The 22,742-nt window shown below is 55.9% G+C and overlaps 2 protein-coding genes across 6 annotated transcripts; both read right to left on the bottom strand.

Annotated features, from left to right (window-relative positions):
- Positions 1-62: 62 nt before the first annotated feature.
- Positions 63-13,196, bottom strand: EHMT2 (euchromatic histone lysine methyltransferase 2). Of its 5 annotated transcripts, XM_032847161.1 has the most exons (28): positions 13,155-13,196; positions 12,442-12,508; positions 12,127-12,345; positions 11,777-12,030; positions 10,808-10,892; positions 10,663-10,703; positions 10,385-10,540; positions 8,900-9,040; positions 8,666-8,780; positions 8,395-8,496; positions 8,018-8,166; positions 7,780-7,923; positions 7,464-7,699; positions 7,203-7,385; positions 7,011-7,093; positions 6,585-6,691; positions 6,361-6,483; positions 6,155-6,256; positions 5,004-5,108; positions 4,729-4,883; positions 4,478-4,645; positions 3,892-4,036; positions 3,457-3,534; positions 3,083-3,198; positions 2,912-2,998; positions 1,224-1,302; positions 907-1,082; positions 63-565 (listed from the first exon to the last, which is right to left on the bottom strand). In XM_032847161.1, the coding sequence occupies exons 1-28, from the start codon at positions 13,194-13,196 to the stop codon at positions 385-387; spliced, it is 3,639 nt and encodes a 1,212-aa protein (XP_032703052.1). In that variant the 3' UTR covers positions 63-384. The 5 variants fall into 5 exon arrangements, with proteins under 5 accessions (XP_032703052.1, XP_032703053.1, XP_032703050.1 ...); XM_032847162.1 differs by lacking the exon at positions 8,395-8,496; XM_032847159.1 differs by lacking the exon at positions 13,155-13,196 and having other exon boundaries at positions 12,442-12,743.
- Positions 13,197-15,261: 2,065 nt separating this feature from the next.
- On the bottom strand, positions 15,262-17,776 carry ZBTB12 (zinc finger and BTB domain containing 12). Its single transcript, XM_032847202.1, has 2 exons — positions 17,367-17,776; positions 15,262-16,861 (listed from the first exon to the last, which is right to left on the bottom strand). Exon 2 carries the CDS (start codon positions 16,839-16,841, stop codon positions 15,462-15,464), a length of 1,380 nt encoding a protein of 459 aa, XP_032703093.1. The 5' UTR covers positions 16,842-16,861; positions 17,367-17,776; the 3' UTR covers positions 15,262-15,461.
- Between the last annotated feature and the right edge of the window lie 4,966 nt (positions 17,777-22,742).

Genomic DNA, 22,742 nt, shown 5'->3' on the forward strand with positions numbered 1-22,742 from the left:
TCTAGCCACGTGTGCTTCCCCCTTGACCAAACCCCCCAAACCCCCAACAACCATCAAGACAGTTTATTACCAAACCCAGTATTTATTGAGAACAAAGGAAACCAGCTGGCATAGAGGCCCAATTTCAATTCATCAAACTTCAGCTGAGGATAGGGAACAGGGAGTGGCCAGCCCTGAAGTTACCCTCCCAGGGAGGAACCAGCTCTGGGAGAGAGGGGCTGTCAGACCTCCAGGGCCTGGCTGGGGTCTCTGGCCAAGGAATGTGTGAAAGGGGCAGGGAGAGAAGACGGCAGCACCCCAAGATGTGGGCTGTGAGCAGCAAGTGGCAGAGGGGGCTGCTGAGCTGGTGGCCATCCAGGGGCGGGGTGCACGTGTGGTCCGCTGTCAGGGATTGACGGGGGGCAGAGAGCCGAGCTCAGGCAACAGCTCAGGGTGGGGGTCTAGGCGCGCCAGGCGGCTCTGTTCCAGGGCGATGGCCTCGGCTGAGTGCTTGCATTTCTCAGAGCCACACTGACAAGTGAAGTATTTGCTTTTGATATCCCAGAAGCGGTCACCATAGTCAAACCTGTCAGAGGAGCACAAGAGGCTATGGGATCCTGAGCCAGTGGCCCAGGCCTGCCCCAAAGCACCCACCCCCATCTTCTCCTGACAGGCTCCTAGCCCTTCTGTGTGCACACAGCCGCCAAACTGGCCCTGCCTGCGGACTTGTCAGACGTGCAGAATCTTGGGCTCCATCCCAAATCTACTGAATCAAAATCTGGGAGGCTCAGGACTCCATTTATACTGATGTCTTGAGAGCCTTGGCTCTACTCCTTGCCTGGACACTAGGCACTCTCCAGCCTTTGGTGTCTGGTCCTGGGCTCACTGCATGTCCCACACCCCAGCCACACACTGGAGACACCTCACCCCAGCTCCTCCCCAGTCCGGATGTCTCGGGAACTGAAGAAGGCAATGCGTGGAAAGCGGAGGTCTTGGTGCAGCATGAAGACCCGGACAGGGATGATGTTGGGGTCACACAGGTGGTTGATGAAGCGGCTAATGTTGCCATAGTAACGGGCATCGATGCAGTACACCTCTCCATCCTGAGGGGAGGGCGGCACCCTTCAAGTTGTCTACTACCGTGCTTGCCTGGCCAACCCCCACCCCAACAAACCCCCCAGTCCCTCCTCCCCACATTCCCATCTGCTGACTGACTGTAAGGCACAGAGGGGTCTCCTGCCCACCTTATTGTCTAAGTCGAAGAGGTAAGAATCATCCTCTCTCACATCAGCCTCGGCATCAGAGATCAGCTCCCCGACATACCTGTGGGGCAGGAGGTGGTGGTTCTGAAGGTGAGTGGGGGTTACTGGGAGCCAGCTCCAAGCCCTGTCCCTCCTCACCACCCCACGGAATCCTCTTCCATGATCTCTCAACTGCCCTGGTCTGTGTCCATGGATCCCACAGATCAACATGGCTGGGGCGGGTGGGCAGCCAGGGCAGAGTGGGCATGGGAGGACAGCAGACATCAGACATCATGGGATGGGGGAGGTGGGTAGCTCCCCCCCCTGGAGCAAAGAGCAGGAGGAAGAACAGGGGACACCAGCGTGGGAGAGGAATCATAGGGCCTCCCCCTGCCAGCTGGGGTCTCTGCTGGATACCTAGAACAACAGGCAGGACCAGGACATGTGGGGGAAGCTGGGGGCTAGTGGGCTGGAGATGAGCTAGAGAAACAGCCATGGGGAAGGTAAAGGGAAAGGCCTGAGCTGTGCAGGAGGAAGAGACAGTGAGCAGGGAGATGGCAAGCCCCTATGGTTAAGGGGACCAGAATGTGTAGGCAGCTGGTTTTTTGTGGGGGGGAATCCATGTGGGTTTAGTGCCTGGGAGGTGTGTGCACTAGGGGTCACCTAGCACACGGGTGTGAAGCACCTAGCATGTGGGGGCGAAGCCAGGCTGTAGGACAGGATTGACGGCAGGGCTGCAGGAAGGGGTGGAGCCATAGGGGCCGTGATGGACTCTGGGAAGGAGCTAGCGACAAGGACAGCTACATTTAGAAAGTAGAGGAAGAGAAGCTGGTGAAGAGGAAGGATGGACGGGTCCAAGGTCAGGACAGCATCATGGAAGCCAGAGCAAGGTGGGGTGCCAGACGCCAGAAAGAGGACCAAGACACGGGGTGAGGGGAGGTCTGTCGAGAGGCAGCGTCAGCAGGAGGGTGAGGGCTGAGGCTGATTCCAGCAGGGATGAGCAATGAGCCAATGGTGGGGAACTCAAGGTCCAGGAGGAAGCAGTCATCTCCACAAAGTTGAAAGATGACCCAATAAAGAGAAAATGGGGGCGCCAGGGTGGCTTGTTAAGTGTCTGCCTTCGGCTCAGGTCATGATCCCAGGGTCCTGGGATTGAGTCCTACATCGGGCTCCCTGCTCAGCGGGGAGCCTGCTTCTCCCCCTGCCCCCACTCCACTTGTTCTCTCTCTCAAATAAATAAAATCTTAAAAAAAAAAAAAAAAGTAAGAGAAAATGGATGGTCCCTTAAATGGGAAATGGGGTCAAAGGAGGCCTAGAAGTCTGCCAGCCATGGGGGAGGAGCCAGACAGGGGGTGACAGAGGTTGGAAAAGAAAGTGGAGGTGGATGGAAAGGTCGCATTACCACCTCAATTTTGCAGACAAGAGAAATGAGGCTCAAAGAGGTTAAGAACTTGGCCACGGACACCCAGCGGCAGAGTGCAGCTCAAACCAGGTCCGTTTCCCAGCTTGGAAAGGCAGGGGAGGGGTGATATGGTGGTGGTGGCAGGAGGCTCTGCAGTCTGGGCAGGCTAGGGGCAGGTGCAGTCTGGCCAGGAAGGGGCAGTGAAAAGGGGCAGGACCTGTCAGGGAGGAGAGCGGAGGGAGACCTGGGAGGCAGCTGCAGCTGGGCATCCACCCCGACCCCTACTCACTCGCAGATGAAGGTCCCCTGGGGGATGGTCTGCAGGGCACGGACCCCCCAGCCCATCTTGGCTGTCCGGTAGAGCTGCAGTCGCACTCTGGGGGATGGGAGAGAGGCTGGCATCAGGTGGTGGGATGTGGGGTGTGGGGGGCTGAGGGCGGGCTGCAAGGGCGGGCCTCACTTGATGCCACTCTGTACCACCCGGTTCTTGCAGTTTCTCCAGCAGGAGCACGCCTGGTTACACTCGAAAATCAGCGGGGGCTCGATCTTATTAAATTCCTGGAGCAGCCGCCCGTCCTGGGGTCGAGGGAGGGAAGGACAAGTAGTTTCCATGTGGTGCCCACTACGGCTCCCGACCCCACAGACGGGGGAGGACGGGCTGAGGGAGGCCACACGTGCCAAGCTCAGAGACTAGGACCTACACCACACCCTTGGTTGGCACGTAGCTGGGCATGGGCCCAGCTCCATCCTGGCAGCGCCCCCCCGAACCCCTGCCCTGCCCCCCCTGTACACAAGGGAGGGACTGGTGGCAGGGAGCTGGTGGAGAGCACGCACCTTGTCATACCAGCAGCGGATGCTGAGCTGCCCGCACAGGCAGTTGGAGCTGGAGCAGTCGTCCACACAGGTGCAGTGCTGGGGCAGGAGGCAGGGGATGAGCTCGACCCTCAGAAGTAGCCTTGTCCCCTCAGCAGCCAGTGCTCCCTGATCCCCCACCACTGTGCTTCCTCTGAGGTTGTTACTTCGGGACAGTGGGTGCTGATGGTCCCAGGGTGAGGGGGAATCAAGGTGTTGCTGACAAAGGTGTCCCAGGGCTACTGTAAGCCCATATACCTTCACATGTCCTAAAGAAAGCACCCTTTTCCCAGATGGCTGCAGGCCCACACCGAGTTCCCTTTCAGCCTGGCTCCTTTGTTCATCCACGACTTGCCCGACTGGCCCTGGCTGCTCTGGATGTCCCTCTGGGGGGGTGGTGCAGGGCCCCCCACTCACTTGCAAATGGGTGATGTTCCGGTCGATGTTCATGGTGGATGTCTCGCAGTTCTCGGAGATGTACTTGTAATCTTCAGGGCAGGGCTCCCCGTCCACGCCGTTGACACAGGGGATAGGCACGTTCTCATAGCCCCGAGCCACATCCCTGACACAAGGGAGATGGGGCTGGGTGAGCTAGAGGAGGGGGTGCGGGGTCCACCAGGTGCAAGGAGAGGCCTGAGAGGTTCCTGGGGCCGTGGGAGGGAAGGGGGTGTTTCTGGGAGTTCGTCGGGACAGGGGGAGGAAGACTGACAAATAAACTGTGGGACAACCAATGAAAACCGGACTTCAGATAACTGAGAAATAGTTTTCTACTACAGGTATGTCCCCACTGCTGCACCGCACCCTCTTAATACTAAACGCGCACAGCTCCTCTGAAACCCTCATTTAGCTCTATTCTCATTTACTGTCTCTGGCATCCTGTTGGGGGCTGGCTCTGAGGATTCAGCGGAGCTTGTTCGGGGGTGCCCAAGGGATGTTCTGAGAATTCAGCAGAGCTTGGGGGCGGGGCAGAGGCTGTCCCGGGTGCAGAGGGCTCCGGGCTCACCGGCATATAATCTTCTCAGTGCGTATGGCCCGATTCCCCACTCCCAGCCGAAGCTTGCGGTTGAGCTGCAGGGCAAACCACACATCGGAGCGCTCCGGAGTCAGGTCCCACGCCGTGTCCCCCTCCTTGTTCCGCAGCTCCGGGTTCGCCCCGCGTGACAGGAACAACCTGGGAGGGGATGGGGAGCCTGTGGGGTCCGGGGCTGGGAGCCTGTGCCGGGATGCCAGGGTGCAGGGTGGGTGGGGGCTCACAGCACACAGTCATGGTAGCTCTCCCGCGCCGCGATGTGCAGGGGCGTGTCCCCGTGGTAGTTGACTGCGTGGAGGTCGCAGCGGGCATTGAGGAGGACCTCGGCGATGGCCGCACTGCCCGTGAAGGAAGCCCAGTGCAGGCAGATATTTTCTTCCTATGCAGGTGGGAGGGGCATGGTGTGGGCCCAAGCCGTGAGCCCCGGAACCCAGCCTCCCCTTCACTCAGGGCAGGCCAGGGCAGCCCCCACCTCCCTTAACCCCCGCCAAACTCTCACGTTGTCCGTGAGCGTGACGTCAGCGCCCCGGGTCAGCAGCATGCGGATCACCTCAATGTGCTTGTGCTCCGCGGCCCAGATGATGGGTGTCCACCCCCCACTGTCCTGTGAGCGGGGAGAGAGGGAGGAGGGTGAGAGGTCACTGTCCCCTGCCCACGGTCCACCCAGCACTCAGCCAGCAGCGTGAGGTCTAAAGCACAGGCTCCAGAGCTAGGCTGAGAGCAGGAATCTCAGCCCCACCACTCACATGCTGTGGGACCCTGGGTAAGTCTCTTCATCTCTCTGAGTCTCAGTTTCCCAGTCTATAAAATGGGACTAATAGTGACTACTGTCCAAGGTTGTAGAGTAATTTTTCTCTTTCTAAAACACAGACATTTCCTAGGTCTTTCCACTCAAAAGTCCTAGAATGTAATGACCCAACAGCACACAGGCTGCAGTCTCTAAAAAATATTTTCCATTTAAAGGAAGCAGAGTCTCTAAGGGGCACCTGGGTGGCTCAGTGGGTTAAAGCCTCTGCTTCAGCTCAGGTCATGATCCCAGGGTCCTGGAATCGAGCGCCGCATCGGGCTCTCTGCTCAGGGGGGAGCCTGCCTCCCCCTCTCTCTCTGCCTGCCTCTCTGACTACTTGTGATCTCTGTCAAATAAATAAATAAAATTAAAAAATAAATAAATAAAGGAAACAGAGTGTCTTAGAGAAATGGCAGATTCAGCCTGGGGCAGGAAACGTGCTAAAAGGTAAAGATGCTCTCAGAAGTTGCTGGGTTGTAGCAAAAGCCACAGGAGCCTCATTCAAAGGGCTCCTCCTGGACAAACAACGAACAAATCAAAGACTGAAGAATGACTGTAATAGGCCAAAACACACCCAAGATATGACAAACTAAGAGGTAATAAAGAATATCTGCATGTTTCTAGAGATTAAGGCAGCAACTCTTCGTTCTGCAAACTGATAAAAAGAAGCAAAAAAGAGAAAAGTAAAGAAAAAATACGAACAAGGAGGGAGAAAGAGATGGAGACAGACTGGAACAGGGCTGAGATTCAGGGAAAGGGCCAGAGTCAGCGGAGGCTGAAAGGAGGCCCGGGGCCTGAAGCCCGAAGCTGAGCCCAGGACCCTGAGGAAGGGGGCTGGCTGGTGGGGCAGCCAGGCTGCTGACCTGGGCGTTGACGTCCACCTGTCCCGTGCTGAGCAGCAGGCTGACCATCTCCAAGTTCCCAATTTTGGCTGCATGGTGCAGGCAGGTGGAGCCATCCTCCTCCTGAGGGAGAGGCCAGCCAGTGAGTGCCTTGCCAGCTCCGCAGCCCACCCTCTGACCCAAGGCCCCAGGAGGTGGGGGGTGGGGGTGGGGCCAGCTCTGCACACCTTGCTGTAGACGCAGCCGCCACGCTGCACCATGTAGCGGGCCGCCTCCAGGTGGTTGTTTACCACAGCCTCCATCAGCGGCGTCCGCTGCTGCTTGTCCACTGCATTGATGTTGGCTCCCGCCTGCGAGGAGGGGGCACGTGGGCTGGTGCCCCTGGAGGGCCGCGCGAGGGAAGGGGTGCGAGGACCGGGTCCCGGAGGCAGAGGGCCGGGTGGGAGCTGACCTGCAGCAGCACGTGGCAGATCTCCACGGAGCCCTTCTGTGCGGCCGCGTGCAGGGGCGTGCGCTTGCTCTGCTGATCGCTCTGGAAGTTGGGGTCCAGGTTGTCCACTGTGGGGAGAACCCGCCACACCGGAGGAGAGAGGGACAAGCAGTAAGTGAGAGAGCCAGAGGACGGGGCCTTGTTCTAGTCAACCTCTCCCGGCTTTCACTGGGAAGGCTGGCGTGAGTGAACGCATGTATGCACTCAGCACTGTCCCTAGCACCTATGTGCTCGCTGTCACCACTGTCCCCACCATCACAGGTTATGTGTGTGTCTGTCTCCGCTGCACGCTAAGTGATTCAGGGACGGACGGGGACCCTCAGCGTCTGGTACGTAACTGCTGCTCCAGCGAGGTGCGCAGAACAAACGCGAGAGCCGAATACTCACGCAGCATCAGGATCACCTTCTGCAGCTCCCCCTGCTTCACGGACAGGTACAACTGGCGGGGGTGGAAGCGGAGTTTCTTCCGCCTGCCACGGTGAGGGACAGGGGTAGGGTCCTCAGAAGGAGCATCACCCTCAGTACCTTTGACCCACCTTCAGCCCCAGCCGCCCGGCCCGAGAACAGCCCTGCATTCACCTCTCAGACTCCTGGATGACCAGGGCCTTCTCCAGGGCCTCGCGGCCGGGCCCTGGGGGCAGCCCCACAGCTGACAGGCAGCCCCCGTTGGGAAGGGTCAGGGAGGGCCCCGAGCTGTCGATGGTGTCAGCCAGAGGGTCGCAGGGTGGGCGCCGGGGCTCCCCATGCCCTCGCATCCGGGCACTGCAGGAGAAGGAGCTGATGTCTACAGGCCATGGCGCCGGGCAGGGAACAGACAGTTGGGAAAGGGGAGGCCAGTACCTGGGCTGGGAAGTGTCTGCTCTCCCGGGGGCATCCTGAGCCAGGGGTGGGGGGGCAGGGGCTGCAGTGCCAGCTGGTGGGGTCACCCCATCCCCCCGGGGGATGGTCACCTCCTGGGCCTCAGATGCATCTTCCCCACAGTGGGGACAGAAGACCATGCCATTCAGCTGGGACACACAGGCCTTATGGAAGCGGTGGGCCACACGGAAGTCGGGGTGGCACTCCAGGAAGGTGCCCTGAGGAAACAAGGCACTCAGGCTCTGGGACAGCCCTCCCCTGTGGGGTACGCAGCCGGCCTGCCCTTCTGGCCACTCACCGCTGTACAGAAGTAGCCACAGCCTGGGCAGCAGTGGTGCTTGACCATGCGGGCACGGTGGGTCTCACAGAGCACCATCAGTGCCACGCGGCTGGATGGCCTCATGGTCTCCCGCTTGAGGATGGCGGCATTGCAGCCTGACAGCTGTGGCGGTGTGAATGGGCAGGGAGAGGATGAGGCTGGGGCCTGGAGCTGGGTCCCCACCACCGCCACGCCCCCTGGCAGCTCCCAGGCCCACCTCTCCATCCACACTCTCTGTGGCCATGCACTTGTGCCCAGCTCGCTCACTGATTCGGTCAATCTTGGGAGCCTCCATGCGGCAGCTGCACAGCGGTAACTCCTCAAAGCCCCTCTCGGTCTCCAGTGAGGACGTGTCATTGGATACCCCTTGGACAGAGGGAAAAGGGAGCTGAGGGAGGCCAATCCCGTCACCCACAGGGATCCCTGCTGGGGCCTCTCACCCCCACCCTGCTTTTCCCTCCATGCTCTAGAACTCCCAAAGCCTGGCCATGGATAGACACCTGGGCTCCAGTGGGGTCCCCCTCCTCCCCATTCCCTCCAGCCCAGAGGGTGCCTGCCCCCTAGTGGCTCGCCATCCCGGCAATTGGCAATTACCAGCGTGGTTGGGGGAGAGGGTCCCCTCGCTGGGCAGCTCCAGGGACCCCAGAGGGACCTCCATGTACTCACTGGGGCCTGAGGAGCCCACACCATTCACTCCTGACATAGAGACAGAGAGAGTGAGAGTGCGAGCTCACAGGTGCCTGGATGCGTGCGTACATGCGGGCGTGTGTGCGTGAGCACATGCATGAGCGTGTGTTCGTGCACACTCTCTGGGGGCCGGGAGGGGGCTGGAGGAGGGGACCCAAAAGCAGAGGAGCCTCCTCACCTCGTGGCTCCTTGGCCCGGGGAGGCTCGCGCTTCCGCCGTTTCCTGGACGGCTTCACCCATGGGCTGTCCTTTCGCCACTTCTTCTTGGCTTTGCGGCGGCCGCTGGAGCCACTCTGGGATGGCATAAGAATTAGAGAGCCTGGCCCCCAGCCCATGACCTCTTCCCTATGAGTACTCAGATCTCGGGCCCCACAGCCCCCCACTCCTAGGGATGCTAGCCTCCCACCCTTACCCTGTCGGACTGATTGCCTGACTCCTCGTCTTCCTCTTCTTCTTCTTCTTCCTCTTCCTCCTCTTCTTCTTCTTCTTCCTCCTCCTCCTCCTCTTCTTCTTCTTCCTCACTCAGTTGTTCAGCCAGAGCTTCAACCTCAGACTGGGAGGAAGGCAAGGCAGGTCTGAGGAAACAGCAACCTCCAGGCCACAGCCCCGTTGGGGGAAACTTGGGAGAGAGGCAGGGCAGGAGAGAGCCAACCCCCAAGACTCAGACAATGAAGCAAAACAAAGAGGCTACTACTATTAGCCCAGATGGCTCCCCGGAGGAGGTGAGCATGGACAGGGAAGGCAAGAGTGCTGAATGTTAGCTGTGAAAAACTCACAATGTGTGTGAATCTTGGCAACATATTAAGGGAAAAAAATTACCAGAAAACAAGCACATAGTTTAATACTCTATGACGTTCTCACACGTAGGCAAGACTACTACGTGGTTGCTCAAAACACTAGATGAGAGGCTCAGGAGGAACTTTACAATGAGGATGAGGATGATATTCCATAAATCCACCGACCAATCTTAAATATGACTAATAAAAGATGAGATGTCCTATAACTCCTGATGTGATGCAATAGGAAAACATGCACACCAGCTATCAGATCTTCTCGCCACTTAAAAAAAAAAACACAAAAAAAACACAAAAAACCACCCAAAGCCAATAGTGCTTCTAGATCTGCTTTATAAGAAATACCGGGCAGAGAGGAACATGTCAGTCCCCGCCCAATCAGTGAATGCCTAAATGCGAGGAATTCTATATTACAAGTGACCCGGTTCTATCAACAAGTAAACGGCAAGAAAAGCTTCTTTTTCAAAGCCAGGGGCACCCACGCATCAAGACAGACCTAAGGCAAATGTCGATCAAACTAGTAGATGCAGCGCATTTGAATCTGGACAGACAAAACCCCATTTATGAAACCACGGAGGCAATGTGAACCCTGGTAGCGGGGTGATGGTTTTAAGGAGTCATTGGGACATTTTTGAGGTTGTGAATACAGTGAAGCCATGATCTTAAAACTCAGGAAGAGGCCTCATGTTTAGAGATACATATGGAAACATTTCCAGATAAAAACGATGTGATGGCTACTTTACAACAGTCCGGGAGGTGGGCGGGCTGGGGGAGGAAGAGTTGAGTGAAGAGCTGCTGTGTGCTGACAACTGCTGGGGTGGGCTGAGGCTTCGTGAGAGCTCAGCCCTTATTCTTTTATGCATATCTGAAATTTCCCGATGTCACGTTAAATAGAAAGCACGTCAGGGAGAACAGCATTATACCACGTGAGCAAACACGTGTGAGACAAAACCAAGAGCAAAATAACGAATAAGCAAACAAACAACAAAATGGGATGGTAAACCCGAAGTCCAGGATGGAGGTTACCACCCTGGGGAGCGGCAGGGGATGGGCTGGGATGGAGCACACACCGGGAGCAAGTTAGAGGAAGGCCAGCTCCTCACCTTGCTGTCGGAGTCCACACGCTCATCCACTGAGTAGGAGTCGTAGTAGAGGCTGAAGTCGTCCCCCACCACTGTCTCCCACTCCTCCAGGGACCCTGGGCCCCCTTTCTCCATGGTCACTTCTCCCGAACCCCGCGTAGAACCCAACTCCTCTGACTAGGAAAGATCAGAAAAACAGAAGCTGCTGGTACCTGGTACCCGACCCCCATTTCCCCTGGGTACAAGATACAGCCCCCGCCCCGGTGGAGAGGCCTTGTTTTCTGCCTCTCCAGGCTCACCAGGCCACCTCCGGCGTTCAGCTTCCTTCTTTTCGCCACTTCTGGAAGAAAAGAGAGAGAGGGAGAAAGGACTTAAGGCCTGTCCTTAAACCCTCAGGACAGGTCTTATCCAGTGGCCAGTGGGTGGGGGTGGGGTGGGACTGACCTGAGGTCATCTTCCCCAGCGAGTGTACATCATCACTCATGCGGAAATGCTGCACTTCAGGGGGCCGCTTCTCAGGGACCGGGGGCTGGGGACCAAGAGGAAACACACTTAGTAGTTCTACCTAACTACTAGGGTAGTTAGTAGTTCTATTAACTACCTTAGTAGTTCTACACACTTAGTAGTTCTGGATTAGCCTGGAGCCCTGGATGAGGCTGGGGTGGGTGAGACACACCCTCAAAATTGCCATCTGAAGCTCCAATAAACCAGAATGTGGCAATCACAACTCTGGTCTCCTCAGAGGCAGTGTGTCAAGCATATCCTCACCTAACACTTACCTCTTCAAGCACGCAGAAGCAGGCCCTATTTACCCATTTTACAGAGGAGAAAACAAAGGTTCACGCCTTGCCCAAAACTGCCTAAACCATATCCAAAACAAAATGATACCGGAGCCCCAGAAACATTGTTACAAAGCTTCTGAAATTCTGGGGCTTTTGTCCTTTCCCTCACCTCCTTCCTTGTAGGGATTCACAGTAAAAAAAAAAAAAAAACAAAACCCTTAGAAACCCTCTGAAAAAGGAAGCAGGGGCAGTTTCAAAGGGAGGAAAAAGCTCCCTTGGGGCCCACTTTGAGGTAGAAAGAGAGTTTGAAGTTCCTTAGACAGTCATTATCATAAGAATAATTACGAGGTTAACTACATCATTAACTCTCTAACCTTTGTTTTTTTCTATTCTCCTCTCCCCAAGAATTGTAAACTCCAGGAAGATAGGAACTTGTCTGTTCAGATTAAGCCCAGCCCAGAATTTGACACACAGTGGCCCCCAAGTAAGTATGTAGAACCAAGAATGGATGAAGAAAGGTCTCCAGCTAAACTGTTTTAAAAAAAAAAAAAAAAAAAAAAGGCCCAAAAGGAGTTCATAGTGGACTACTTTAGTCTCCCCACCCCCACACCTCTCCCCTGCAAATCCTCACCTGCCCATTTCCTGGTTTGGACATGGTTTTTCTGGCTCGGTGGACCTTGGGCTGTCCCTCTGGGCTGGGTGTGGCCACAGGGGGCTCGGGCCCTGCTGTAGCTGTCCCCTGGGCCCCCGGCATACTCAGCAGCCTCATAGCCAAACTCTGGACTGATGGGGGTGATTTTCCAGTCCCTGTCATTGACATCTTGGCCCGGCTGGGACAGGTGCCCCCCTTGCTGGGGGAAGAGGGGAATGACTTTGTGGCATGGCCTGGAAGACAGAGAGGCAGGCAGGCAGAGGCAAGATAAGAGTGAAAGTGTTCAGAGAATACCCCACCTCAGGCCTCCAGGCTCCCCAGCCTCTCACCCAGCAGGATGCGGCCCCCGTGGAGGTCCCCATCTCCCTCCAGATTCTCAGGTTCATCCCCAATGAGTGGTGCGGCTCCTACAGGGGTGTCAGCCCCCTCATCGCCAACGGTGACCGTGACAGAGGCTGGGGATGCGGGCCCAGCAGGCTCCAGGGAGTTGGGGCTGGCCTTGGGCAGGGTCTCCTCACTACGAGGAGTGTCCCCCAAAGAGCCATGGGCTGTAATGGAAAATAAAAAGTTCAGGGTTAAGATCTCAGGGAATCCGGTGTTGGGGGAGGTGAAGGTCCAACTGGGCCCGTTTCTGCTGCACTCACCTCTCTCAGTGGCTCCTCTAGGCTCCTTCTCCAGCACCAGCGCCCCCATCTCAGCAGGGGCCTCCCCCTGGCAGGGGACACAAGGTATAGGGGGGCTGGTCAGTCCAGTTGGAAGTTGGGGAGCCCAGGACGCCTGGGCTCTGGGAAGAGAGAGTAGGCTCCGGGGCCTACCTCTTCCTCTATGAGGGCCCCCCCTTCCGCGGCCTCGGCTGCCCGGGGGGGCCGCACGACCCCTTCCCCGGGCCCGCATTAGCCCCCTCCCTCTCGGTAGACCCCGCATCTCAGGGGCCGAGAAAAGAGGAGGGGGAGGGGGCGGGGCCTCCGCGCCCCGGCCCCGCCCCCTCCTCCCGGCTGCACGCGCCGCTCCCCCTTTGTCCCCCAGGCCGCGGGGACCCCGGGCACCAACCCCTCCAGCGCCCGCTGCCCCCCAGCCCGGTGGACGGCCCCTCGTGCCCCTGGCGCGTGCTCCTGGGGCCCCGGCGCCAGCCGCCCACTCGGGGGCAGCCGGCGGCTGCACGCGTGCCTCCGTGCCCACTCCCCCCACCTCCCACCCCCTGGACCCCTCATCCGCCCCCGGTGCTGGCCCTCCGGATTGCTGCAGGTCCCGTCCGGGCCCCCCGGCCCCGTTGCACCCCCGGAGCATTGCACGGGCGCGCGCTTCCCCCGGGCGCGCGCGCGGGCATGCACCCGCCTCTCCCCCTCCCCTTCCGCACCTCGGCGGCCGCCGCCGCTGCAGCTCCCGCCGCCGCCGCCATCGCCGCTTGCGCGGGGGGCCGAGCCGGCGCGCGGCCGCCCCGGGTCACGTGGGCGGGGGAGGGAGGGCTAGGAGGAGCCTTAAAGGAGCCACTACGCGCTTTCTGGCCATTTTCCCCTCGAGAGCCGCTTCGGAAATGGCAGTGGCTGCCCTAAGCTGGGGGGCTGCAGGGGAGAATTCCTGCTAATCCTGGCGTCAGCTCAGCGGGGAGCCGAAGGTGAGGCACGCCTGGGTTCAGGTGTGGCTTCTCCATCCCCCGCCTGTTTGTAGGTAACGAAGGGAGTGTCCTCTGACCCTCACTGCTTTCGGCAGCGGCTGTCATTCCAGTCTAGCCCGCGTTATGTTTCTCCCTCCTCTGGGTGCTTTCTGGTTTCTGGGTCGCCAGATGGATCAGGCTCAGTTTTGGCCTGGCTTCACTAACGAGCAGGAAGGGGGCAGTGGGAACGCGCGGAGGACACCTTTACTCCCGACTGTTTCTATCTTGGTGCTTCATGTCTCCTGGATCGGCGTCCTCTTTTGAAAACCTAGGGCTAAAGTCTCTCCTGTTTATGCCAGACCTGTTACGTCACCATAGGCACTAGGGATCCAAGTAAGCCCCCAGAGGCCCTAGAATTATTACTGCCTAGTGACACTACTAATCTTTTTTTTTTTTTTTTCTTTGTGCCAAACACTTCACAAGCATAGTCAGGAACTAAGTGGGGGCATAAGCCCAGTTAACAGTGTAAGTATGAATAATATTACACAAAGATATACAACCTTGATAGTATAACTTAGGATACCATCCCTTTGCGGATTACATTATGGTCAAAGTTTGGAGAAAACCCTGTATGATTTCACACGCAGTATTTGATAGAAGCCCTTAGTTGAGGTATGGGGCACCTGAGGCCATTTCAAGGCCTTCTGGGAACTGTAGTTCTCTTTGGTTAAGAAGTATTCCAGAGCTTTGTGGGACTTGTAGTCTTCTCCATACCCTAATCCAAACATAGTGTTTTTGCCTTTTTTTTAAGCTTTCCGGAGGACATGAAACCTTTCCTCAGAATATAAATGCCCAAAAATAGCCTCCTGCTTACAATTTTGGTGGGCATAATGATCACCTTTATAGCTCATCCCCAGGGTTGATACCAAACTCTTGTAATAGAGGGGGAAGTTGTGTGTTACCACCACCGCCAATCATGGAACCTAAGTATGAGATACCTGCCAGATGCTGAGGTTGCAGAACTGGGAGGGTCCCCAGCCAGAGAAGCCCACTTGTCACAATCCCCTGCTCTTGTCAAGTCTCCTTCAAGCATGGGTCCTACATGAGCTGTGCTGAGTATTGAACAAATGGCATAAATGAGAGACTGTCTAGAGTGGGATAGTCATACACATGCAGTTGCCAGAGTATAAAGGAAAGAAAGTGTGTGGGTTTCTTTTTTTAATTATTTATTTTGTGGAAAACAAAAGCAGAAAAACTAAAACCCCAAACTCCAGAAAAAATCCTAAAAAATACGTTTTTTCTTAAAAAATACTGTATAAGTCTCTACTCCTCTCCCTCCCACCCAACAGCCCTCCTTGTATCCTCTCATCTAAGTGCCCTACCCCCCACCCCCATCACTATTCATCCTTCTCACTATTGTCCCCCACTTTTCCATATCTACCCAGGATGCTCACCCCCAAGTTCTCTTACCTGGCACCTGACATGGTTCTCCCTAGAGTTCCAGTGAGCCTTTACCCACAGTCCCATTTCCCCAGCATGCAAGAACTGTCTCCCCACTTCCTTTTCTGGGATTCAATAATCCTTTCCCCCACCACTCCCTCTCCCAAGGATCTATGCTATGCAGGAGCATGTAAGCTGCCTCCTGCCAAATTCCCTCCCAACTCCCACCCACCCACCCCCCATCTCAAGAAATATCAGAACCTCACCCTGGGCAGCCTTAACCAGGAATAAATCATTTTCCTTTTTTCTTCTCATTCTATAAGACCCTTTCCCTCCCTCCACATTTCCATGCACCTCTAAGAGAAGAAAATTTTTCTCTGGGAGCCCATATTCCCTTGGCCTTCTCAAGAATCCTCTCCCTCTCCATCACTTTTTTTTTTTTTTTTTCCTGAAAAGGCAGGGGTCTTCTCTCCAAGGAATCTTCAGCCCCTCCCTCAGGATGTATCTGCTCAGGTTCCCCACCGTACCTGCCTGTTCCCGACCCTCCCACCCGCCCTGTTCTCCTGGGCTAGGAGCTCCCTTCCCACTCAGCCCAGGGACGCCTGCCTCCTGGCCTCCGAGACTGCCCCGCTAGCGGATGAGGACGTTGATCTCGGCCACGCTGGCCTCCAGCACGTTCTCCGCCGTGGTCTTGCCATGTTGCTCCTTGAGGTGCCGCCTAATGGCGGGCTTGTGAGCGAAGCGCACGTCGCAGTAGGAGCAGCGATAGGGCCTCGCTCCGGAGTGGAGATTGAGGTGGTCGTGCAGCGTGGACTTCTGCGTGAAGCACTTGCCGCAGATGCCGCATGAGTGCGACTTGACGCCGCGGTGCACGTTCATGTGGCGGTTGAGGTTGCTGCTGTGGTTGAACTGCTTGCCGCAGCGTGGGCACATGAAGATGAAGTGCTGCGCCCGCATGTGGAAGACCAGCTTCTCCACGCCCTGGAACACTTCCGGGCACTTGGTGCACTTGATGTTCTTTAGGGGGTTTCCACTGGAAAAGCCCCCCGGCAGGGGTCCCCGGCTGCCCCCTGCCCCCAGGCTGCCCCCCGCCCCCCGGGCAGCCATGGCCACCGCTGCTGCCTCCACCAGGCCCGAGGTGGCCCCCACGCTGGCCCGGCCTCCGGGAATCAACAGCAAGCCCTCCCCTTCTGCGTCCTCAGACAGGCTATAGCAGGCTTTCACGACCCCCTGCGGTGGGGCTACAGTGCTGGGGGGCACGCTGCTCTGGGCCAGCTCTCCTAGGTGGCCGCCCACGGAGCCTCCGATGCTCAGACCTCCCCCCAAACCTCCGGGAGGTTTGAGCCGGTGTGCCACCTCCAGGGCCGATTCCACCTTGACGATGCAGATGTCAGACACGTCCTCGTCCTCGTCCTCGTCTTCTTCCTCGGCCTTCAGCTCCAGGTCCTCATCCAGAGGAAACTCCAGTTTCACGGGCCGTAGGAGTGGAGGGGGTAGAGGGGGCGGGGGTGGGGGCTTGGGGGCTGGCTTTGGGGTCCTGGCGGGAGGGAGGAGGGATTTGGTGGCACTGACACTGCTCACAAGGCTGGCATCGCTGACCCCGTCCTCTTTGAGGCCTATTTTGGGCTCAATGAACTGGCTGAGGGCGTTCCTGCATTTCTCCACCACGTGCTCCATCTGCAGGTAGGAGGCAGCCGTCAGGTAGTTGACGATGTCCCTGACAGCGAATTCCAGAGCACCCGTGTAACAGGAGAGAAGCAGGTCGGCCACGATGCGCGCACTGTGCATCAGGGAAACCTGCAGCTCAGAACTGGGGTTCAGCAGGAACTGGTCCCTCAGGAAAGGCGAGCAGGCAGCCAGGATGACCTTGTGGCCACGGAACTTGAGGCTGTCGGCCACAATGGTCACGTCGCAAAACCGCTCCTCTGCGCGGAGCTGGTTCATATTCCGCAGGGTAGCGGCCTCGTGGCCGGGCAGCTGGAAGCGCAGGACTTCCACCCCAGAGGCCATTGTGGCGGGGGTGGGCAACCCTGGTCGGGAAGGAAACCTGGTCAGAGACAAAGGTCTCTGGCTCTGCTAAGCCAACGCTCCAGGCCCCTCGCCCCCATTTCTGCCCAGCCTCCCAGCTTCGGATCTCCCAGTCTTCAGGCCTTTTCCTCAGTTTCCCCAGTCCCTGGGGAAGCGCTGTCCCTCCGAGAGGACGGAGGCGTGGTTCCCGGGGGCGGGGCAGCGGCGTCCACACCCCCCAGCCCGACCGGGCGAGGACCCGGCGAGCCCGCGCGCCCACGGGGAAGGTAGGAGAAACCGGGAGCAGAGGCCTGGGGTTCTGGGCTCCGGGGTGGCCCGGGCTGCAGCCTCTTCTCACCCCGCCCCCTTTCCCCGCTGCTTCATTCCTCCGCCCCCCCTTTGCACGTTTGCACGCGCCTTTCACGTCCTCCCCCCGCCGCCTGCACGCTTCGTGCACGCCCCCCCCACGTTCAGAGCTCCGTGGCACGCCCCCCCAGCCCCACGACCCTGAGTGCACGCGCCTCTCACCTGGCCCGGTTCCGCGCGCTGTTTTTTCCCCCCCTATCTCCCCCACCCCCCCCGGGGTCGGCAGCGCCCCCAAACACGGGCAGGGCCTGGGCAGCGCGCAGGCGCGGGGGTGCACGAGGCGCGCGCGCGGGGCCAGCTCCGCGTGGGCGTAAGGAAGGAGGGGCGGGGGCGGCTCGTGCAGTGTGTTCCAGGCCCCGCGCGCCTCGGCGTCGGCGAGAACTCGGGGAGGAGGAAGAGGGGAGGGAATTAAAGGAGCAGGATTCCCCCTTTCCCGACCCCCCTTTCTTCACCAGTCCCCCCCACACGGTTAAAGGGCCGGATGGCCTGGCCTCCCCTTTGGCCGGTATTATTTGTCCGCCAGAGCGGAAATACGTTCCACACCCCCCTCTCTCGCTCCCCCTCCTCTGTGCCTCCGGGCCCCGCGGCCCGTCTGCGCGTGCGTGCCAAGTGCCGCGCGTAGGCCCGCTTGCTCGGGCCCGCCCCCCGTTCCCGGCGGCCCGTGGCGCCCTCCGCTCCGCGCCCCCCAGCGCTCGCCCCCGCCTGCGCTCCATGCCTGCCAGGCTCCCGCCGATCGTGCGGCCACCTGCTCTCAGGGCGGGTGCGGCTCTGGCCCAGCTGTGCCGTGCGGGACAGGGCTGCAGCCCCTCCCAGGGACCCAGACCGCCCGGCGGCTATCAGAGCTCAGGTCGAAGTTGCCCACGCGTGCATCCTCTGTTGAGTATGTTCACAGTCCCTCTGGCCACACTTCAAGATTTCTTTCCAACTCTTCTGAAGCCAGTGACCACTTAAGTCCTCCTGGCCTAAACGAAGTTTTAACTTCCTACAGTAACAATCCAGGGCCCTCCACTTGCCTCTGTCTTAACAATAGTGTATCATCACACCCATCCGACCTTCTCCTCCATTCTAAGAACTGATCCTACTTCTTGCCAAGGCAAAGGTCCTCCACTGTGTGTACTGTCGATGACCTTGCCCATTTCACCCCTACTGTATAATTAGCCCTAGCACTAATTCTTCTAATTATGCGATTATTTGTATCAATACCATTTTACCATCTTTGATCTTTCCAACTGCAGCTGTCTCTGGCAAGGTCAGAGATCCATCGCCCTAAATAAAAGCTCTCCTCAACTCTGCACCTCTACTATCTCTTTCTCTGTCACTCCCAATTAACCTGCGGTCTCCACAGCTTTGCCAACACCATTTATTAGCACGTTGGGCAAAGGGTGATTGCCCTCCCCGCCCCTTTCTTGTACACTCCCCTCCCCACCCATCCAAACCCAGGTGAAAAAGGCCCTGCTTCCCATTGGTTGGGCTGGTTGGTTACAGACTCCAGGAGACTAGAGCATTTCTCTTACACATCAATTTTGAGGAAACTGCTTGTTATATAATGGGTTCAGTATCTGGTTTCCCCCATTTGATTGTAAACTACTTGATTGCAGGAATTATGTCATGAATTATATTTTGCAAATAAAAGGCATGCAGTAAATGACTGACTGCTGAAGTCGTTCCTTTTCAGCTCAGCCAGCATCCACCCAGAAAAAGTTTGTTCCTGACTTAAACTGAATTCCTGAACTCAGAGGGATGACCTTTGGTGGGAGAGTTGGGGCAGTGTTTAGGTGGTGCTGGACTCCTTGCTTTCCCTTTTAAATTCTTTGCCTTTTATGCCTCTACCCAATTCTCTTTATTCTAAAATGCACTCTTTGTAGAAATCTCCTTTGTAGTCAGGCCGTATAAATCCAAGCAAGAACTTTGGCTTTTCTGTCAGACACGCCTAGGCTCAAAGTCATACTCCACTACCTTTTTTTTTTTTTTTTTCTTTTTTAAGGTTTATTTATTTATTGTAGAGGAGGGAGAGGCTGGGGGGGGGTAGAGAGAAGCAGGTTCCCTGCTGAGCACTAGGTCCTACCCCAGGCTCTATCCCAGGACCCTGAGACCATGGGCCACCCAGGTGTACCCATATTCCATCACGTTTTAAAAGAGGCCCCTTGGGCAAATTACTCAATTCTCTGAATCACAGCATTTTTGTCTTTGAATTGGAGACCCTGATTTTTCACAAGGCTAATTTGAGGTTTAAGGGAGCCTGGTATACATTGGGTGCTAGAAGAGATAGCTCTCTTCCCTTTGCCTACTTGGGAGACTATAAAATCTTCAAAAGAACTATAACTGGATATTCTGTTTCCCTGTCTCATCTCTTCTTTCCCTCATTACCAGACTTCTCAAAAGAATAGTGCACACTCTAGTGAAATCAGAAATACACAGCCTGTCCAGGTAAGAACTGAAGTTTGTCGAGTTTTGTATTCTGTCACCTTTTTGCTACTTCTCCTTTCTGGGGGAGTGTGAACAGGACAAGGGCCCTCATCTCAGCTTGGGATTTTTAAGACAGGTTCTGTTGTGAGGCAGGTAGAGTTGTGAGCTGATGAATCCTTCAAATGCCAGGCCCGCCCAGTTACAGTTTTATATGGAAACAAACCATAGTGCCCAACAAGACTGCCTTCTCCTGTGCAGCCTGGTAGACAGATGCTTTACAGGGTGTTTTCCCACATAGCCCATGTAGGGGTATCTACATGCTTGTCCCTTGGTTCCAGACTTCTGCCAGGGTGAGATAAGGGACCCTCCAGTCCTTGGCTAGCAGCACTGAACTTGCTGGTGTAGTGTCAAGGAAGGGTAAATTCAGGATTCTTAGTGGGCTTGAGAAATAAAGTCTGACTAGGGAGCAAGGAACAAGTAGGAGACAGAAGGTCTAGGTTCTAGTTCAGGTTGGAGGCCATCAAGGTCCCAGAGGTTTCAGTATTCTCTTCAAGAAATGGAGGGGGTTACCTGGGTGCCTCAGTCAGCTAAGCATCTGCCTTTGACTCAGGTCATGATCACTAAGCAGGATCTGCCAAGAATGTTTTGCAGTTCCAGGCCCCTGAAGAGGAACAACCAGGCCCCTGCAGCAGAACGATCACCTCAGACCTTAAAAAAAAAAAAAAAAAAAAAAAGATTTTATTTATTTACTTGAGAGAGAACACGCGAGGGAGAGAGCACAAGCAGGGGGAACAGCAGAGGGAGAGGGAGAAGCAGGATCCCGTGGAGCAGGGAGCCTGATGTGGGACTTGATCCCAGGACCCCAAGATCATGAACCCAAGCCAAAGGCAGCTGCTTAACCCACTGAGCCACCCAGGCACCCCAATTTTCACCCTTTAAAGACCGCTGCTTGGAAGCTGATGGGGAGTTTAGGCCTCTGAGCATTAGCTCTCGGTTTTCCTGCGTGATGGTGCACCAGTAAATAGCCTGTTTTCCTTCACTCCAAAAACAAACAAAACGAAACCCCAAACTAACCAAAACAAAACTCTGAAAAGCAAACAACCAACTAAACAAATAAAACCCCAAACCCCCAAACCCACAAAATTGAGAAAGGGTAAAAGGGTACACACTGAAAGGCCTCCTGCTACCCCCCACCCAGTTCTCCTGCCTTCCCCGCCACCAATATTACTGGTTTCTTCAAAGCTGTTTGAACTTCTGACAACCTTTTTTTTTTTTTTTTGACCTTTGGACAACTTTTATCTTCACTCCATTTCATCCACTTTCTTGCCAGGCTCGTCCTCTGGTGACTGACAGGATCCAGAACTTCCTCCTTTATAAAATTTGAAACTCCACTCCAACGTACCATTCTCTAAGTAGCCCTCAAATCCACCCCCCCCCCCAGAAGCAGTGAGTATACCTGCCCCACTCCCCAGGGAGACCATCAGGCATCTCAGCTTCCCCTTTCTCCCTGTCCGGACAAGAGAGCACTCACATGCACCACTCAGCCGTTCTGACCTAGCGGCACCTTGCAGTTGGGCCCCTTGATGCACCTGGAAGAGGCCCTCTGCCTGAGCCCCTGACCCCTCTCCCGATCCTCTTCTCTCAACAGACTGGAGTGCCCTCCTTCATACCCCAAACATTTCTTTCTTTGCTTATCCTTATTTCCCTTTCCCTAATTTCAGAGCCTGTTGAAAGCCGGTCCACCCTTCCTAGCTCCCATTCTTTTTTTTTTTTAAGATTTTATTTATTGGGGCTCCTGGGTGGCTCAGTGGGTTAAAGCCTCTGCCTTCGGCTCGGGTCATGATCCCAGGGTCCTGGAATCGAGCCCCACATCGGGCTCTCTGCTCCGCGGGGAGCCTGCTTCCCCCTCTCTCTCTGCCTGCCTCTCTGCCTACTTGTGATCTCTGTCAAATAAATAAATAAATCTTTAAAAAAAAAAGATTTTATTTATTTATTTGACAGATAGAAATCACAAGTAGGCAGAGAGGGAGAGGGGGAAGCAGGCTCCCCGCGGAGCAGAGAGCCCGATGTGGGGCTCGATTCCAGGACCCTGGGATCATGACCCGAGCCGAAGGCAGAGGCTTTAACCCACTGAGCCACCCTGGCGCCCCCTAGCTCCCATTCTTTACCTTGCTCTGTTTCTTGCCCTCTTGGGCTTTATACTCACCCCTTTATTTTCCCAATCTCGTGAATGGAACCAGTGTTCATGTACTAGAGGCCGAACGGTCTTCGCCCCTTTATTTTAAACCCAGACAAGCCTTTGCTGCATTAAAAGAAAAAATCTTTCTTCAGCCTGGTCCCTCTAGGCTGCCACCACATCTTACCTTGTCCTTCCCAGCACAGCCAGCATTGCAACTGTGCCCCACCCCTTCGTGCTCATCCTCTAAGAATATATATTGTGAATACATTATACATATAGAAGAACGTATAAAAGGAGCCTATATAGTTAGGGGCGCCTGGGTGGCTCAGTTGGTTTAGTGTCTGCCTTTAGGTCAGGTCATGATCTCAGGGTCCTGGGATTGAGCCCCGTATTGGGCTCCCTGCTCAGCAGGGAGCCTGCTTCTTCCTCTCCCTCTGCTGTTCCCCCTGCTTGTGCTCTCTCCCTTGCATGCGTGCGTGTGCTGTCTCTCACAAGTAAATAAATAAAATGTTAAAAAAAAAAAAGACAAATGAAACAGAATACTTAAGAAATAAATTCCTAGGACCTTAGATGTCTTGTGGACTGCACACTGATTGTATTCCTCTCCCTTTTTGCAGGGTGACTTTTACCCCGAATTTCTTAAATATATGTCCATCTCTTGTCTTCATAATTTCACTCGCTATGAGTGAAATTTCTATGCATATTGTAGGTATTCCTAAATAGCATGCTGTTTAGCTTTGTATGTTCGATCTTCACATGGATGGAGTCATATGTTGTGTTTTTCTGGAGCAGGCTTTTTAATTGGTTCTGATTTTGTTGAGTTGTGTAGTTGTAATTCACTCACTTCCTTTCTATTGCAAGCTTACACCACAATTAATCCTTTATCCTGTTGATAAAGATTTATTTATTTGAGAGAGAGAGAGAGCAAGCAGGGGAAGGGGCAGAGGGAGAGG

Source organism: Lontra canadensis, unplaced genomic scaffold, assembly GCF_010015895.1.
Source record: "Lontra canadensis isolate GAN:19392208 unplaced genomic scaffold, GSC_riverotter_1.0 scaffold186, whole genome shotgun sequence".
Taxonomy (NCBI): Eukaryota; Metazoa; Chordata; class Mammalia; order Carnivora; family Mustelidae; genus Lontra; species Lontra canadensis.